This window comes from Papaver somniferum, unplaced genomic scaffold, assembly GCF_003573695.1.
Source record: "Papaver somniferum cultivar HN1 unplaced genomic scaffold, ASM357369v1 unplaced-scaffold_120, whole genome shotgun sequence".
NCBI lineage: Eukaryota > Viridiplantae > Streptophyta > Magnoliopsida > Ranunculales > Papaveraceae > Papaver > Papaver somniferum.
Genome location: NW_020621048.1, coordinates 365,031 through 385,252, shown reverse-complemented (window position 1 = coordinate 385,252; position 20,222 = coordinate 365,031). Strand labels below are relative to the sequence as shown.

Below are 20,222 nucleotides of genomic sequence, written 5' to 3'. Positions count from 1 at the left end.
CCTACAGCAACGATGTTTGGACCACCAGCAACAGCCACAGTTGCGTCAGCTCCATCACCCTTACGGTTTCTCCTATTACGCACATTCTGCCACTCACCTGTCGCATCAGCCTTAGAAGTTTTCTCATCATTCTTTGGTTGTCTTCTACATTCAACATCATTGTGCCCAATTATGCAGCACTTCATACAGAATTTTGGTGATTTTGGGATATCCAAGTATTGCCAAAACGTCCTCCCCCCAGCTGTAATCTTAATTCTACTTGGAATGTGTTTTGCAAAATCCACATCTACCAAAACTGAAGCAAAGTTTCCATACTCCAGATTTAGGGTTCTTTGATCAACCACAATAGGAGTCCCTAAAACTTTTCCCATAGATAACAAGTTCTTCTCAGTCCAAAGTTCTGCATGTAGACCAGGAAAGTGAACCCATACGTTTGCATGGGAAGTTTTTTGACGATCAGGATCAAAACCTGGGTACCAATCCATTAACTTGAGTTCATGTTGTTGAACAAACCACTTTGTACGTCTGATTCTCTCCTTAGTTTCCTCATCTTGTAGCATAATAACAAAGAAACCTTTTCCCATAGTCATAAACCTAACAGAATTAGGATTAATCTGCCATTGAGATATTAAAAGAGTTTTTACCTCAAAAAACTTCAGCCCTGTGAAGTTTAGCCGTGCAATGAAACTGTGTTGAAAGGGTTTACAACCCTCTTCATAGTAATCCACGGGTATAACAAGGGATGGTTCTCCATCAATCAGAGTAGGATTAGGTAAACTAGTAATATCAATTCCTGTTGGTTTTAGGGTTTGTTTTCCCCTAACCTTGTCCGCAAAGGATTGGTGTTGCTGAAACTGTGATGAACTAGGATTATTTTCTACCATATTGAATTCGTGATGAACTATGAAACTTACGTGAAAAAACTAAACCCTAGTGTTTTCGCCAGAGTTTCTCTTTCCTCTCATGTTTTTTTTTCCCTTTTCTAACGATGTGTGTAGACTTTTTTGAGTTAACGTATATTAAATTCAACATTTTTATGAACTGTTTCTTTTTGTGTTGGCTTTGTCTTTCTATTTGATTCAAGATAGATGAAATTTGTTAGGATTTGGATTAGTTCTGCATGGTCTTTCATCCTTCTTCTATTGTGAAATTTGACTTCCTTCATATTTTCTTGAATCAACGTACATAGAAATGCAATTTTTAGTTGACGTATTGCCTTAGAACATATTAATTGTAATTACAATACATTTTTCGAACTTTTTCTGTTAAAGATGAGTTTATCTAGTTTACAATTTAGTCTAAGAAATCAATTTCTGACTTATAACGAAATGTGTAAACTGTTTTGAGTTAACGCATATAAAAATTAAACATTTTTATGAACTCTTTAACTTTGTGTTGGCTTTGTCTTTCTATGTGATTCAAGATAAATGAAATTTGTTAGGATTTGGATTAGTTCTGCTTGGTCTTTCATCCTTCTTCTATTGTGAAATTTGACTTCCTTCATATTTTCTTGAATCAACGTACATAGAAATGCAATTTTTACTAGACATATTTCCTTTGAACATATTAATTGTGAATACAATACATTTTTCAAACTTTTTCTGTTAACGATGAGTTTTTTTAGTTTACAATTTAGTCTCAGAAATCAATTTCTGACTTATAACGAAATGTGTAGATTTTTTTGAGTTAACGTATATAAAATTCAACATTTTTATGAACTCTTTCTTTTTGTGTTGGCTTTGTCTTTCTATTTTATTCAAGATAAATGAAATTTGTTAGGATTTGGATTAGTTCTGCATGATCTTTCATCCTTCTTCTATTGTGAAATTTGACTTCCTTCATATTTTCTTGAATCAGCGTACATAGAAATGCAATTTTTACTAGACGTATTTCCTTAGAACATATTGATTGTAATTACAATACATTTTTCAAACTTTTTCTGTTGAAGATGAGTTTTTCTAGTTTACAATTTAGTCTGAGAAATCAATTTCCGACTTATAACGAAGTGTGTAGACTTTTTTGATTTTTTTTTTTTGATAAGTAAAAATTTGTTTTAATAGATAACCAAATTTACAAGAAATAGTTTACAAGAAAAGAGGTTACAGCAATCCCAAAAACTTGAAACTATTTGAACCGAAAATAATCAACATTAGGATGTTCAACCGAAAATGTGTAGACTTTTTTGAGTTCACGTATATAAAATTCAACATTTTTATGAACTCTTTCTTTTTGTGTTGGCTTTGTCTTTCTATTTGATTCAAGATAGATGAAATTTGTTAGGATTTGGATTAGTTCTGCATGGTCTTTCATCCTTCTTCTATTGTGAAATTTGACTTGCTTCATATTTTCTTGAATCAACGCACATAGAAATGCAATTTTTACAAGACGTATTGCCTTAAAACATATTAATTGTAATTACAATACATTTTTCAAAAAATTTCTGTTAAAGATGAGCCTATCTAGTTTACAATTTAGTCTCAGAAATCAATTTCCGACTTATAACGAAGTGTGTAGACTTTTTTCAGTTAACGTATATAAAATTCAACGGAAAACGAAAAACATGAGGAAAGAGAAAGTTTGGCGATTTCTCTAGGGTTTTGTTTTTTTTCAAGTTTTCTTAACGTTTTTTCAATCTGATCATCATGGTTGAGGAAACACAAGTAACTTCTTCTAGGGTTATTTCCCAGCAACAATCTTTTGCGGATAAAGTAAAAGGAAAACAGACTTTGCAGCCTACGTGTGTGGATATTAATAGCTTGCCAAACCCTACTCTGATTGATGGAGAGCCTTCTCTTATTATTCCAGCTGATTTTTATCAAGAAGGATGTAAACCCTTTGAGCATAGTTTTATTGCACGTCTGAACTTCACGGGATTGAAGTTTGTGGAAGTGAAATCCAGCTTGGTTAATCAATGGCAGATAAACCCTAGCTCAGCAAGGTTTATGACTATGAGTAAAGGATTTTTCGTGGTTATGTTACATGATGCTGAAACAAAAGAGAGGATTCGACGCACTAAATGGTATGTAAATCAACATGAGCTCAAACTGATGGATTGGTACCCAGGTTTTGATCCTGAACGTCAAAAAACTTCCCATGCAAACGTATGGGTTCACTTTCCAGGTCTCCATGCAGAACTATGGACAGAGAAGAACTTGTTATCTATGGGGAAGGTATTAGGCACTCCCATTGTAGTTGATCAGAGAACTCTTAATCTAGAATATGGTAACTTTGCCTCAGTTTTGGTGGATGTGGATTTTGCAAAGCACATTCCTAGTAGAATCAAGATTACAGCTGGGGGACGTACTTTCTGGCAATACTTGGAGATTCCACGGGCTCCAAAATTCTGTATGAAGTGCTGCATTATTGGGCACAATGATGATGAGTGCAGGAGGCAAACAAAGGGTGATGATAACTCTTCAAAGGCTGATACTACAGCAAAGGGAGATTCTTCCAAAGGCTGGCAAACTGCTAGGAATAGGAGGCAGCGTAAAGGAAAAAATGCTGAGAACTTTCCTGGTGGTGATAATGCTTCAAAAGATGCGGAGCATGATGCTTCAAAAAATGCGGAACAAGATGGTGTTCTTGCTGTGTTACCAGGTGAAGTAGAGGAGAATGCTATTGGTGTGGAGGAAACCAATCAGCTTGAGAATGAGCTAGCTTCTTCTGAAGCTGTTTTTCATGCAGCGTCTGTAGCTTTAGAGAAAGCAAAACAGGCGTTAGCTGAGAAAGGAGTATTAGCTAGTAGGTTACCAGTGGGTGAAATTGGAACCTCAGCTAAGTCAGTAGGGAGTGGTGAATTGGCTAGAACTAATCACTCTATCACTGATAAGACTAATGCTAGCTCTTCTTCTGCTCCTTTTGAAACTTCAGGAAGGAAGGGATGTGATGTTGTGGTGGACAATATTGAGAATTTGTCTCGCTACAAAGCTATTAATGAGAATGATTGTGTGCTTTCTCCTAATAAATTCAATGTTTTGTCTGCTGAGTTGGGGTTGGATTCTGTGCAGCAATCCAATGAGCAAAGGGAGGAGAGTTCAGATGAAGAAATCACTCCAGAGAAGGCTTCGTCAGGTGTTAGGGGGTCTAAATGGTCTGACATACCCGTGGAGCAGCCAAAGAAATCAAGGAAACCTGTTAGGATTCGGATTTCTAATGATCAGAAAAGTACTTCTCAACAAAGTACAAATAAGGAGTCCAAGTCTGATTCGGAAACTGAGATCAATGATTTGGGAATTCGAGTTAGAAAGGGATTCTCCCCAGTTATACTTAAACGGTATTCTGATAGGATTCCTGATGCTAGTAATAATTCAAAGAATATAGTTTCCTAATGCGTGTGCTCTATTGGAATATCAATGGGGTGGCAAAGGTGGAGGCTGGGCAGAAGTTACGTGAACTTGTTCATGATCTGAAGCCGGAGATTCTTTGTGTTGCTGAGCCAAAGATTAAGTTCTATGACAAGGTAATTTGTAAGTTAAATTTAACTGGTTTTATGAGGAAGGTTGTTCATAATTCTTCTATGCATAATATTGGGAATCTTTGGATCCTGTGGAGTGCTAATATTGAAGAGCCAGAGGTGGTTAATATGACTAGGCAAGCAATTACTGTTAGAACTGAGGGGGTTTTAATCTCTTTTGTTCAAGCTAGTTATATTCAAGTTTTTCGAAGAAGATTATGGTCTCAACATTCAGCTGTGGATACTACAACTCCTTGGCTGATAATGGGAGATTTCAACTGTGTTCTTCGTCAAGATGAAAAGAAGGGAGGCCGTGAGGTTCGTGTCTCTTGCATTAATGAGTTTTCTGATTGGATGGAGGATAATGATCTTTTTGAAGCAGATTCTTTGGGGTCTAAGTTTACTTGGACTAATGGTCAATCTGGTGTTGGTAGAATTCTTAGTAAATTGGATCGTGATATTATCAATGAGCCTTGGTTAGCTAAGTTTTCGAATTGGCGGTGTAAAGCTCTTCCTAGGGAAGTTTCTGATCATTCGACGCTTATTGGGTTTCCTTTCCTTGCTCCGAGGCCTAGGCGTGCTCCTTTTCGTATCCAAAAAATGTGGTTTTCTCATCCTGATTTCTTGAGAATGGTGGAAGATTCTTGGAAGTCTCCGGTTTATGGTAATTTGGATTTTATTTTTCCTTATAAATTGAGAAGGTTGAAGGAGGCAATCAAATTGTGGAATCAAACGGTCTTTGGAAATGTGAATGCTAGGCTGAAACAAGCTCAACTTAAGTTTGAAGTGGCTTGTAGGAATTCTGATGAGGATCCTTTTAATACTTCTAAATTAAACATTATGAAGGATTCTCTGGTGGCGGTTCAAGATGTTCGTATGCAACATCTTACTATGTTGAAACAAAAGGCTCGTAATAGGTGGATTTTGGAGGGTTCTAGTAACACTTCTTTTTTTCACAGCAATATAAACATTCGGAGCGCAAATACAATCTCGGAGTTGGTTACTGAAGATGGTGTGACTATCTCAGAGTTTATTCAGCTTCGTGACCATGTGGTTTCTTATTATGAGTCGAAGTTCAATGGTGTGGAGCTTCCTATTGAGGATAATCTCTTTGATTATGAGCATGAGTCCATTTCTATGACTGATAAGCAGATGTTAGATGCCATTCCTTCTTTGGATGAAATTAAATTAGCAGTTTTTGATTTAGGTGCGGATAGTGCTCCGGGTCCAGATGGTTTCTCAGGGTGTTTTTATAGACACTGTTGGGATATAATTCAGCAGGATCTTCATTCGGCTATTGTTTATGCTTGGACTTCTAAGTCAATTCCGAAGGGTTCGAATTCTAGCCTAATTATTTTGATTGCTAAGGTTAGAGGTGCGGATAGCTTGAGGAAATATAGACCTATCGGTCAAAGCAATTTCTTCTTCAAGATTTTCACTAAAATTCTGGCTACTAGACTTGGTCGGGTGTTGGATAAGTTAGTGTCAGAGGAGCAGGTGGCTTTTATGAAAGGTAGGAATATTCATGAGAATATTAGTTTGGCTTCTGAGATGGTGAATGAGCTGCACATCAAAAGGAAGGATGGTAATTTGGGCCTGAAGCTTGATATTTCTCAAGCTTTTGATACTGTTAATTGGTCTTTCATTATGGAGGTGTTCAGAAGATATGGTTTTTCTGAGGATTGGTGTTTGTGGATTCAGAAAATTCTGGAGTCAGCGCGCATATCTATTCTTCTCAATGGTAGCCCGGAAGGTTTTTTCAAAATTAATAGAGGGTTGCGTCAGGGGGATCCTCTTTCGCCTCTTATTTTTGTTTTGATTGAGGATGTTCTTAGTAGAAACATCACAAAACTTTTTCAAAACAAGGATATGTCTCACCTGGTTAGGCGTAATGGTATTGCTCCAACTCATTTATTCTTTGCTGATGATATTATGATTTTTTGCAAGGGAAATATGAAGTGCTTGAGAAGTTTGGTGAAGTTGCTTGATTCTTATCAGCAAGCTTCAGGTCAGCGTGTTTGTAGAGAGAAGAGCAAAATTTACTTTGGTGGTGGCTCTTTGAGTAGACGTCATACCATTGCTGCTTTTCTAGGGATGGAAGTTACGCATTTTCCTAATCGTTATTTGGGGGTGAAAGTTATGCCTGGTGCGGTGAGATATCATCATATTAGCAATGTGGTGGATAAGCTTAAAGAGCAACTTTCGGTTCTGAAAGGTAAGATGCTTTCTTTTCAAGACAGAGTTGTTCTAGTTAAAAATGTTCTTTCGAGTTATTCCATTCATAATATGTCTGTGTATAAGTGGCCAGTGAAATTCATTCAGCAAAGTGAGTGTGTGATCCGTAATTTCCTTTGGTCGGGTGATTCAAATCTTTCTAGAGCTTTTGTGGTTGGTTTTGATAAACTGTGCAGTCCTGTGGAGGAGGGTGGTCTTGGAATCACTAGTTTAAAAACTATGAAAAAGGCTTTGCTTATGAAGCTTTGGTGGTCTATTAAATCTTCTTCTAAGAAGTGGGCTCGTTTTTTGGAGTCTAAATTCACTTGCAGGGATGGGCGTCTCAAGATGGCTGGTGTAAAATCTTCTATTCTTCCTGGAATTCGTTGGGTTCATAAGGAAGTTGTGAATAATACAAAATGCATCATTGGAGATGGGAGTAATACGTCTCTTTTCTATGATGTGTGGTATGGAAGTGAGACTTTGGCAAGTGTTCTTAATCGTTCAGACTTGGACAGATCAGGTCGGGTTTGTGATATTATTTCTCATGGTAATTGGCTGTTGCAAGGAGCTCACTTGCAAGATCTTGTTAGTGCTGGTGTGGTTATGGAGAATTTGCCAACGCTTTGTAGTGGGAGGGACAAGAGGATTTGGATGCCTGATATGAAGGGTGTGTTTTCAGTTAAGTCAGCTAGAGATTTGATTAGAAAGAAGTTCCCTACTATGAAAGAAGCTTCGCTATTATGGAGGAAAGTTGTGCATCCTTCTTTGGCGGCTCAGAATTGGAAGTTTGTTCGGGGAGCGTGTGCAACTCTTGATAAAGTTCGCAGCAGGTTTAAGATTCAATTGGCTTCTAGGTGCAGCGTTTGTCATATTGAAGAGGAGACACTTCAGCACGTCCTCTGGAGCTGTAGTTTTGCGCAAAAAGCTTGGAAATGGATAGCAGGTATTTTCAATATAAAACCTCATTATGATTTGATCACGTCTTACAATGGAGCTAGGCTTCAAAGTGGCATTGTTAGGGATTTGTGGCTGGTAGCAAATTTGGTTGTGCGATCTGAACTTTGGTTCACTAGAAATAAGAAGGTATATGAGAAGAAAGTTCCTTGCTGGTCCTTTTTCCAAAAAAGAGTGTTCAATTTGATGCATGAATACTCAGTTAGAATGAAGAGTTTTATGTACAATACGGTAGCAGAATTGAGAATTTTGGATTTCTTTCGTGTTAAGCATAGGAAAGTGAAGATTTCAGATCCAAAGGAGTGTTATTGGACGCCTCCTAATAACAATGAATTGATGTTGTGTACTGATGGTGCCTCAAGAAGAAACCCGGGAGTGGCAGGGGCTGGTGTTGTGGCTAGAAATACGAGTTTGGAAGTGGTTGGGGCAATGTGTATTGGCTTAGGAATTGCGACTAACTATATGGCTGAGTTATATGGTATTATTGTTGGTCTTGAATGCGCAATTCAATGGGGTTATGATCGTTTGTTGATTAGATCAGACTCTTCTTCGGTGCTGAAGGCTTTGGAGGAGGATAATGTTCCATGGTTTGCTACACAAAGATGGCTGAATGCTAAGGGTTTATATGGTGCTATTCGGTTTGAACACACTTTTCGTGAAGCGAATTTTGCTGCGGATGGAATGGCTAAGCGTGGTTGTTTGTTAGAAGAAGGAGTAGGTATTCACTTTGAGGGAAGACCAGATTTCTTAAGTTCAATTGAGTTTCCAAATGTAATTTATTATCGTTTTAAATAGTTTGTGTGAGTTTTTGGGGTTTCTATGACCTCTTTTCTCCTAAACTATCTTGTAAATATCGTTTCTTGCAATATAATTTTTGACTTATCAAAAAAAAAAAAAAAGTATATAAAATTCAACATTTTTATGAACTCTTTCTTTTTGTGTTGGCTTTGTCTTTTTATTTGATTCAAGATAGATGAAATTTGTAAGGATTTGGATTAGTTCTGCATGGTCTTTCATCCTTCATCTATTGTGAAATTTTACTTGCTTCATATTTTCTTGAATCAACGTACATAGAAATGCAGTTTTTACTAGACGTATTGCCTTAGAACATATTAATTGTAATTACAATAAATTTTTCAAACTTTTTCTGTTAAAGATGAGTCTATCTAGTTTACAATTTAGTCTCAGAAATAAATTTCCGACTTATAACGAAGTGTGTAGACTTTTTTCAGTTAACGTATATAAAATTCAATATTTTTATGAACTCTTTCTTTTTGTGTTGGCTTTGTCTTTCTATTTGATTCAAGATAGATGAAATTTGTTAGGATTTTGATTAAATCTGCATGGTCTTTCATCCTTCTTCTATTGTGAAATTTGACTTCCTTCATATTTTCTTGAATCAACGTACATAGAAATGCAATTTTTACTAGACGTATTGCCTTAGAACATGTTAATTATAATTACAATACATTTTTCAAACTTTTTCTGTTAAAGATGAGTCTATCTAGTTTACAATTTAGTCTCAGAAATAAATTTCCTGACTTATAACGAAATGTGTAGACTTTTTTGAGTTAACGTATATAAAATTCAATATTTTTATGAACTCTTTCTTTTTGTGTTGGCTTTGTCTTTCTATTTGATTCAAAATAGATGAAATTTGTTAGGATTTGGATTATTTCTGCATGGTCTTTCATCATTCTTCTATTGTGAAATTTGACTTCATTCATATTTTCTTGAATCAACGTACATAGAAATGCAATTTTTACTAGACGTATTGCCGGAGAACATATTAATTGTAATTACAATACATTTTTCAAACTTTTTCTGTTAAAGATGAGTTTATCTAGTTTACAATTTAGTCTTAGAAATAAATTTCTCACTTATAACGAAATTTGTAGACTTTTTTGAGTTAATGGATGTAAAATTCAAAATTTTTATGAACTCTTTCTTTTTGTGTTGGCTTTGTCTTTCTATTTGATTCAAGATAGATTAAATTTGTTAGGATTTTGATTAGTTCTGCATGGTCTTTCATCCTTCTTCTATTGTGAAATCTGACTTCCTTCATATTTTCTTGAATCAACGTACATAGAAATGCAATTTTTACTAAACGTATTGCCTTAGAACATATTAATTGTAATTACAATACATTTTTCAAACTTTTTCTGTTAAAGATAAGTTTAACTAGTTTACAATTTAGTCTCAGAAATCAATTTCCCACTTATAACGATGTGTGTAGACTTTTTTGAGTTAACGTATATTAAATTCAACATTTTTATGAACTGTTTCTTTTTGTGTTGACTTTGTCTTTCTATTTGATTCAAGATAGATGAAATTTGTTAGGAATTGGATTAGTTCTTCATGGTCTTTCATCCTTCTTCTATTGTGAAATTTGACTTCCTTCATATTTTCTTGAATCAACGTACATAGAAATGCAATTTTTAGTTGACGTATTGCCTTAGAACATATTAATTGTAATTACAATACATTTTTCGAACTTTTTCTGTTAAAGATGAGTTTATCTAGTTTACAATTTAGTCTAAGAAATCAATTTCTGACTTATAACGAAATGTGTAAACTGTTTTGAGTTAACGCATATAAAAATTAAACATTTTTATGAACTCTTTAACTTTGTGTTGGCTTTGTCTTTCTATCTGATTCAAGATAGATGAAATTTGTTAGGATTTGGATTAGTTCTGCCTTGTCTTTCATCCTTCTTCTATTGTGAAATATTACTTCCTTCATATTTTCTTGAATCAACGTACATAGAAATGCAATTTTTACTAGACATATTTCCTTTGAACATATTAATTGTGAATTCAATACATTTTTCAAACTTTTCCTGTTAACGATGAGTTTTTCTAGTTTACAATTTAGTCTCAGAAATCAATTTCTGACTTATAACGAAATGTGTAGACTTTTTTGAGTTAACGTATATAAAATTCAACATTTTTATGAACTCTTTCTTTTTGTGTTGGCTTTGTCTTTCTATTTGATTCAAGATAGATGAAATTTGTTAGGATTTGGATTAGTTCTGCATGGTCTTTCATCCTTCTTCTATTGTGAAATTTGACTTCCTTCATATTTTCTTGAATCAACGTACATAGAAATGCAATTTTTACTAGACGTATTTCCTTAGAACATATTGATTGTAATTACAATACATTTTTCAAACTTTTTCTGTTGAAGATGAGTTTTTCTAGTTTACAATTTAGTCTCAGAAATCAATTTCCGACTTATAACGAAGTGTGTAGACGTTTTTGATTATTTTTTTTTGATAAGTAAAAATTTGTATTAATAGATAACCAAATTTACAAGAAATAGTTTACAAGAAAAGAGGTTACAGCAACCCCCAAAACTTGAAACTATTTGAACCGAAAATAATCAACATTAGGATGTTCAACCGAAAATGTGTAGACTTTTTTGAGTTCACGTATATAAAATTCAACATTTTTATGAACTCTTTCTTTTTGTGTTGGCTTTGTCTTTCTATTTGATTCAAGATAGATGAAATTTGTTAGGATTTGGATTAGTTCTGCATGGTCTTTCATCCTTCTTCTATTGTAAAATTTGACTTGCTTCATATTTTCTTGAATCAACGCACATAGAAATGCAATTTTTACAAGACGTATTGCCTTAAAACATATTAATTGTAATTACAATACATTTTTCAAAAAATTTCTGTTAAAGATGAGCCTATCTAGTTTACAATTTAGTCTCAGAAATCAATTTCCGACTAATAACGAAATGTGTAGACTTTTTTAAGTTAACGTATATAAAATTCAACATTTTTATGAACTCTTTCTTTTTGTGTTGGCTTTGTCTTTTTATTTGATTCAAGATAGATGAAATATGTTAGGATTTTGATTGGTTATGCATGGTCTTTCATCCTTCTTCTATTGTGAAATTTGACTTGCTTCATATTTTCTTGAATCAACGCACATAGGATTGCAATTTTTACTAGACGTATTGCCTTAGAACATATTAATTGTAATTACAATACATTTTTCAAAATTATTTTGTTAAAGATGAGTCTATCCAGTTTACAATTTAGTCTCAGAAATCAATTTCCGACTTATAACGAAATGTGTAGACTTTTTTGAGTTAACGTATATAAAATTCAACATTTTTATGAACTCTTTCTTTTTGTGTTGGCTTTTTATTTCTATTTGATTCAAGATAGATGAAATTTGTAAGGATATGGATTAGTTCTGCATGGTCTTTCATCCTTCTATTGTGAAATTTGACTTGCTTCATATTTTCTTGAATCAACGCACATAGAAATGCAATTTTTACTATACGTATTGCCTTAGAAATAATTAATTGTAATTACAATACATTATTCAAACTTTTTCTGTTAAAGATGAGATTATCTAGTTTACAATTTAGTCTCAGAAATCAATTTCCGAATTATAACGAAATGTGTAGACTTTTTTGAGTTAACGTATATAAAATTCAACATTTTTATGAACTCTTTATTTTTGTGTTGGCTTTGTCTTTCTATTTGATTCAAGATAGATGAAATTTGTTAGGATTTGGATTAGTTCTGCATGGTCTTTCATCCTTCTTCTATTGTCAAATTTGACTTGCTTCATATTTTCTTGAATCAACGTACATAGAAATGTAATTTTTACTAGACGTATTGCCTTAGAACATATTAATTGTAATTACACTACATTTTTCAAACTTTTTCTGTTAAAGATGAGTTTATCTAGTTTACAATTTAGTTTCAGAAATCAATTTCCGACTTATAACGAAATGTGTAGACTTTTTTGAGTTCACGTATATTAAATTCAACATTTTTATTTTCTCTTTCTTTTTGTGCTGGCTTTGTGTTTCTATTTGATTCAAGATAGATGAAATTTGTTAGGATTTGGATTAGTTCTGCATGGTCTTTCATCCTTCTTCTATTGTGAAATTTTCTTGAATCAACGTACATAGAAATGCAATTTTTACTAGACGTATTGCCTTAGAACATATTAATTGTAATTACAATACATTTTTCAAACTTTTTCTGTTAAAGATGAGTTTATCTAGTTTACAATTTAGTCTCAGAAATCAATTTCTGACTTATAACGAAGTGTGTAGACTTTTTTGAGTTAACGTATATTAAATTCAACATTTTTATGAACTCTTTCTTTTTGTGTTGGATTTGTCTTTCTATTTGATTCAAGATAGATGAAATTTGTTAGGATTTGGATTAGTTATGCATGGTCTTTCATCCTTCTTCTATTGTGAAATTTGACTTCCTTCATATATTCTTGAATCAATGTACATAGAAATGCAATTTTTACTAGACGTATTGCCTTAGAACATATTAATTGTAATTACAATACATTTTTCATACTTTGTTTTGTTAAATATGAGTTTATCTAGTTTACAATTTAGTCTCAGAAATCAATTTCCGTCTTATAACGAAATGTGAAGACTTTTTTGAGTTAACGTATATAAAATTCAACATTTTTATGAACTCTTTCTTTTTGTGTTGGCTTTGTCTTTCTATTTGATTCAAGATAGATGAAATTTGTTAGGATTTGGTTTAGTTCTGCATGGTCTTTCATCCTTCTTCTATTGTGAAATTTGACTTCCTTCATATTTTCTTCAATCAACGTACATAGAAATGCAATTTTTACTAGACGTATTGCCTTGGAACATATTAATTGTAATTACAATACATTTTCAAACTTTTTCTGTTAAAGATGAGTTTATCTAGTTTACAATTTAGTCTCAGAAATCAATTTCCGACTTATATCGAAGTGTGTAGACTTTTTTTGAGTTAACGTATATTAAATTCAACATTTTTATGAACTCTTTCTTTTTATGTTGGCTTTGTCTTTCTATTTGATTCAAGATAGATGAAATTTTTTAGGATTTGGATTAGTTCTGCATGGTATTCATCTTTCTTATATTGTGAAATTTGACTTGCTTCATATTTTCTTGAATCAACGTACATAGAAATGCAATTTTTACTAGACATATTTCCTTAGAACATATTAATTGTAATTACAATACATTTTTCAAACTTTTTCTGTTAAAGTTCAGTTTATCTAGTTCACAATTTAGTCTCAGAAATCAATTTCCGACTTATAACGAATGTGTAGACTTTTTTGAGTTAACGTATATAAAATTCAATATTTTTATGAACTCTTTCTTTTTATGTTGGCTTTGTCTTTCTATTTGATTCAAGATAGATGAAATTTGTTAGGATTTGGATTAGTTCTGCATGGTCTTTCATCCTTCTTCTATTGTGAAATTTGACTTCCTTCATATTTTCTTGAATCAACGTACATAGAAATGCAATTTTTACTAGACGTATTTCCTTAGAACATATTGATTGTAATTACAATAGATTTTTCAAACTTTTTCTGTTAAAGATGAGTTTATCTAGTTTACAATTTAGTCTCAGAAATCAATTTCCGACTTATAACGAAATGTGTAGACTTTTTTGAGTTAACGTATATAAAATTCAACATTTTTATGAACTCTTTCTTTTTGTGTTGGCTTTGTCTTTCTATTTGATTCAAGATAGATGAAATTTGTTAGGATTTGGATTAGTTCTGCATGGTCTTTCATCCTCCTTTTATTGTGAAATTTGACTTCCTTCATATTTTCTTGAATCAACGTACATAGAAATGCAATTTTTACTAGACGTATTGCCTTAGAACATATTGATTGTAATTACAATACATTTTTGAAACTTTTTCTGTTAAAAATGAGTTTTTCTAGTTTACAACTTAGTCTCATAAATCAATTTCCGACTTACAACGAAGTGTGTAGACTTTTTTGAGTTAACGTATATAAAATTCAACATTTTTATGAACTCTTTCTTTTTGTGTTGGATTTGTCTTTCTATTTGATTCAAGATAGATGAAGTTTGTTAGGATTTTTATTGGTTATGCATGGTCTTTCATCCTTCTTCTATTGTGAAATTTGACTTGCTTCATATTTTCTTGAATCAACGCACATAGGATTGCAATTTTTACTAGACGTATTGCCTTAGAACATATTAATTGTAATTACAATACATTTTTCAAAATTATTTTGTTAAAGATGAGTCAATCTAGTTTACAATTTAGTCTCATAAATCAATTTCCGACCTATACCGAAATGTGTAGACTTTTTTGAGTTAACGTATATAAAATTCAACATTTTTATGAACTCTTTCTTTATGTGTTGGCTTTTTATTTCTATTTGATTCAAGATAGATGAAATTTTTTAGGATTTGGATTAGTTCTGCATGGTCTTTCATCCTTCTATTGTGAAATTTGACTTGCTTCATATTTTCTTGAATCAACGCACATAGAAATGCAATTTTTACTATACGTATTGCCTTAGAAATAATTAATTGTAATTACAATACATTCTTCAAACTTTTTCTGTTAAAGATGAGTTTATCTAGTTTACAATTTAGTCTCAGAAATCAATTTCCGAATTATAACGAAATGTGTAGACTTTTTTGAGTTAACGTATATAAAATTCAACATTTTTATGAACTCTTTCTTTTTGTGTTGGCTTTTTATTTCTATTTGATTCAAGATAGATGAAATTTGTAAGGATATGGATTAGTTCTGCATGGTCTTTCATCCTTCTATTGTGAAATTTGACTTGCTTCATATTTTCTTGAATCAACGCACATAGAAATGCAATTTTTACTATACGTATTGCCTTAGAAATAATTAATTGTAATTACAATACATTCTTCAAACTTTTTCTGTTAAAGATGAGTTTATCTAGTTTACAATTTAGTCTCAGAAATCAATTTCCGAATTATAACGAAATGTGTAGACTTTTTTGAGTTAACGTATATAAAATTCAACATTTTTATGAACTCTTTATTTTTGTGTTGGCTTTGTCTTTCTATTTGATTCAAGATAGATGAAATTTGTTAGGATTTGGATTAGTTCTGCATGGTCTTTCATCCTTCTTCTATTGTGAAATTTGACTTGCATCATATTTTCTTGAATCAACGCACATAGAAATGCAATTTTTACAAGAAGTATTGCCTTAAAACATATTAATTGTATTACAATACATTTTTCAAAAAATTTCTGTTAAAGATGAGCCTATCTAGTTTACAATTTAGTCTCAGAAATCAATTTCCGACTAATAACGAAATGTGTAGACTTTTTTGAGTTAACGTATATAAAATTCAACATTTTTATGAACTCTTTCTTTTTGTGTTGGCTTTGTCTTTTTATTTGATTCAAGATAGATGAAATTTGTAAGGATTTGGATTAGTTCTGCATAGTCTTTCATCCTTCTTCTATTGTGAAATTTTACTTGCTTCATATTTTCTTGAATCAACGTACATAGAAATGCAGTTTTTACTAGACGTATTGCCTTAGAACATATTAATTGTAATTACAATAAATTTTTCAAACTTTTTCTGTTAAAGATGAGTCTATCTAGTTCACAATTTAGTCTCAGAAGTAAATTTCCCGACTTATAACGAAATGTGTAGACTTTTTTGAGTTAACTTATATAAAATTCAATATTTTTATGAACTCTTTCTTTTTGTGTTGGCTTTGTCTTTCTATTTGATTCAAAATAGATGAAATTTGTTAGGATTTGGATTATTTCTGCATGGTCTTTCATCCTTCTTCTATTGTGAAATTTTACTTCATTCATATTTTCTTGAATCAATGTACATAGAAATGCAATTTTTACTAGACGTATTGCCTAAGAACATATTAATTGTAATTACAATACATTTTTCAAACTTTTTCTGTTAAAGATGAGTTTATCTAGTTTAAAATTTAGTCTCAGAAATCAATTTCCGACTTATAACGAAATGTGTAGACTTTTTTGATTTAACGGATGTAAAATTCAAAAAATTTATGAACTCTTTCTTTTTGTGTTGGATTTGTCTTTCTATTTGATTCAAGATAGATGAAATTTGTTAGGATTTTGATAAGTTCTGCATGGTCTTTCATCCTTCTTCTATTGTGAAATCTGACTTCCTTCATATTTTCTTGAATCAACGTACATAGAAATGCAATTTTTACTAGACGTATTGCCTTAGAACATATTAATTGTAATTACAATACATATTCAAACTTTTTCTGTTAAAGATGAGTCTATCTAGTTTACAATTTAGTCTCAGAAATAAATTTCCCGACTTATAACGAAATGTGTAGACTTTTTTGAGTTAACGTATATAAAATTCAATATTTTTATGAACTCTTTCTTTTTGTGTTGGCTTTGTCTTTCTATTTGATTCAAAATAGATGAAATTAGTTAGGATTTGGATTATTTCTGCATGGTCTTTCATCCTTCTTCTATTGTGAAATTTGACTTCATTCATATTTTCTTGAATCAACGTACATAGAAATGCAATTTTTACTAGACGTATTGCCTGAGAACATATTAATTATAATTACAATACATTTTCAAACTTTTTCTGTTAAAGATGAGTTTATCTAGTTTACAATTTAGTCCCAGAAATCAATTTCCGACTTATAACGAAATGTGTAGACTTTTTTGAGTTAACGGATGTAAAATTAAAAAATTTTATGAACTCTTTCTTTTTGTGTTGGCTTTGTCTTTCTATTTGATTAAAAATAGATTGAAATTGTTAAGATTTGGATTAGTTCTGCATGGTCTTTCATCCTTCTTATATTGTGAAATTTGACTTCCTTCATACTTTCTTGAATCAACTTACATAGAAATGCAATTTTTACTAGACGTATTGCCTTAGAACATATTAATTGTAATTACAATACATTTTCAAACTTTTTCTATTAAAGATGAGTTTATCTAGTTTGCAATTTAGTCTCAGAAATCAATTTCCGACTTATAACGAAGTGTGTAGACTTTTTTGAGTTCACGTATATAAAATTCAACATTTTTATAAACTCTTTCTTTTTTTGTTGGCTTTGTCTTTCTATTTGATTCAAGATGGATGAAATTTGTTAGGATTTGGATTAGTTCTGCATGGTCTTTCATCCTTCTTCTATTGTGAAATTTGACTTCCTTCATATTTTCTTGAATCAACGTACATAGAAATGCAATTTTTACTAGACGTATTTCTTTAGAACATATTGATTGTAATTACAATAGATTTTTCAAACTTTTTCTGTTAAAGATGAGTTTATCTAGTTTACAATTTAGTCTCAGAAATCAATTTCCGACTTATAACGAAATGTGTAGACTTTTTTGAGTTAACGTATATAAAATTCAACATTTTTATGAACTCTTTCTTTTTGTGTTGGATTTTTATTTCTATTTGATTCAATATAGATGAAATTTGTAAGGATATGGATTAGTTCTGCATGGTCTTTCATCCTTCTATTGTGAAATTTGACTTGCTTCATATTTTCTTGAATCAACGCACATAGAAATGCTATTTTTACTAAACGTATTGCCTTAGAAATAATTAATTGTAATTACAATACATTATTCAAACTTTTTCTGTTAAAGATGAGTTTATCTAGTTTACAATTTAGTCTCAGAAATCAATTTCCGAATTATAACGAAATGTGTAGACTTTTTTGAGTTAACGTATATAAAATTCAACATTTTTATGAACTCTTTATTTTTGTGTTGGCTTTGTCTTTCTATTTGATTCAAGATAGATGAAATTTGTTAGGATTTGGATTAGTTCTGCATGGTCTTTCATCCTTCTTCTATTGTGAAATTTGACTTGCTTCATATTTTCTTGAATCAACGCACATAGAAATGCAATTTTTACAACACGTATTGCCTTAAAACATATTAATTATATTACAATACATTTTTCAAAAAATTTCTGTTAAAGATGAGCCTATCTAGTTTACAATTTAGTCTCAGAAATCAATTTCCGAGTAATAACGAAATGTGTAGACTTTTTTGAGTTAACGTATATAAAATTCAACATTTTTATGAACTCTTTCTTTTTGTGTTGGCTTTGTCTTTTTATTTGATTCAAGATAGATGAAATTTGTAAGGATTTGGATTAGTTCTGCATAGTCTTTCATCCTTCTTCTATTGTGAAATTTTACTTGCTTCATATTTTCTTGAATCAACGTACATAGAAATGCAGTTTTTACTAGACGTATTGCCTTAGAACATATTAATTGTAATTACAATAAATTTTTCTAACTTTTTCTGTTAAAGATGAGTCTATCTAGTTTACAATTTAGTCTCAGAAATAAATTTCCCGACTTATAACGAAATGTGTAGACTTTTTTGAGTTAACTTATATAAAATTCAATATTTTTATGAACTCTTTCTTTTTGTGTTGGCTTTGTCTTTATATTTGATTCAAAATAGATGAAATTTTTTAGGATTTGGATTATTTCTGCATGGTCTTTCATCCTTCTTCTATTGTGAAATTTGACTTCATTCATATTTTCTTGAATCAACGTACATAGAAATGCAATTTTTACTAGACGTATTGCCTAAGAACATATTAATTGTAATTACAATACATTTTTCAAACTTTTTCTGTTAAAGATGAGTCTATCTAGTTTACAATTTAGTCTCAGAAATAAATTTCCCGACTTATAACGAAATGTGTAGACTTTTTTCAGTTAACGTATATAAAATTCAATATTTTTATGAACTCTTTCTTTTTGTGTTGGCTTTGTCTTTCTATTTGATTCAAAATAGATGAAATTAGTTAGGATTTGGATTATTTCTGCATGGTCTTTCATCCTTCTTCTATTGTGAAATTTGACTTCATTCATATTTTCTTGAATCAACGTACATAGAAATGCAATTTTTACTAGACGTATTGCCTGAGAACATATTAATTGTAATAACAATACATTTTCAAACTTTTTCTGTTAAAGATGAGTTTATCTAGTTTACAATTTAGTCTCAGAAATCAATTTCCGACTTATAACGAAATGTGTAGACTTTTTTGAGTTAACGGATGTAAAATTCAAAAATTTTATGAACTCTTTCTTTTTGAGTTGGCTTTGTCTTTCTATTTGATTAAAAATAGATGGAAATTGTTAGGATTTGGATTAGTTCTGCATGGTCTTTCATCCTTCTTATATTGTGAAATTTGACTTCCTTCATACTTTCTTGAATCAACGTACATAGAAATGCAATTTTTACTAGACGTATTGCCTTAGAACATATTAATTGTAATTACAATACATTTTCAAACTTTTTCTATTAAAGATGAGGTTATCCAGTCTGCAATTTAGTCTCAGAAATCAATTTCCGACTTATAACGAAGTGTGTAGACTTTTTTGAGTTCACGTATATAAAATTCAACATTTTTATAAACTCTTTCTTTTTTTGTTGGCTTTGTCTTTCTATTTGATTCAAGATGGATGAAATTTGTTAGGATTTGGATTAGTTCTGCATGGTCTTTCATCCTTCTTCTATTGTGAAATTTGACTTCCTTCATATTTTCTTGAATCAACGTACATAGAAATGCAATTTTTACTAGGCGTATTGCCTTAGAACATAGTAATTGTAATTACAATATATTTTTCAAACTTTTTCTGTTAAAGATGAGTCTATCTAGTTTACAATTTAGTCTCAGAAATCAATTTCCGACTTATAAAGAAGTGTGTAGACTTTTTTTGAGTTAACGTATATAAAATTCAACATTTTTATGAACTCTTTATTTTTGTGTTGGCTTTGTATTTCTATTTGATTCAAGATA

The 20,222-nt window shown here is 31.3% G+C and overlaps 1 protein-coding gene across 1 annotated transcript; it reads left to right on the top strand.

Moving 5' to 3' along the window:
• The first annotated feature begins 3,161 nt into the window (after positions 1-3,161).
• On the top strand, positions 3,162-4,328 carry LOC113330955. Its single transcript, XM_026577749.1, has one exon. It carries the CDS (start codon positions 3,162-3,164, stop codon positions 4,326-4,328), a length of 1,167 nt encoding a protein of 388 aa, XP_026433534.1.
• The last annotated feature ends 15,894 nt before the right edge of the window (positions 4,329-20,222 follow it).

Bases quoted from the DNA above. Each gene is read 5' to 3' on its own strand.
- LOC113330955 (XM_026577749.1), top strand. From the start codon at position 3,162: ATGGGGAAGGTATTAGGCACTCCCATTGTAGTTGATCAGAGAACTCTT.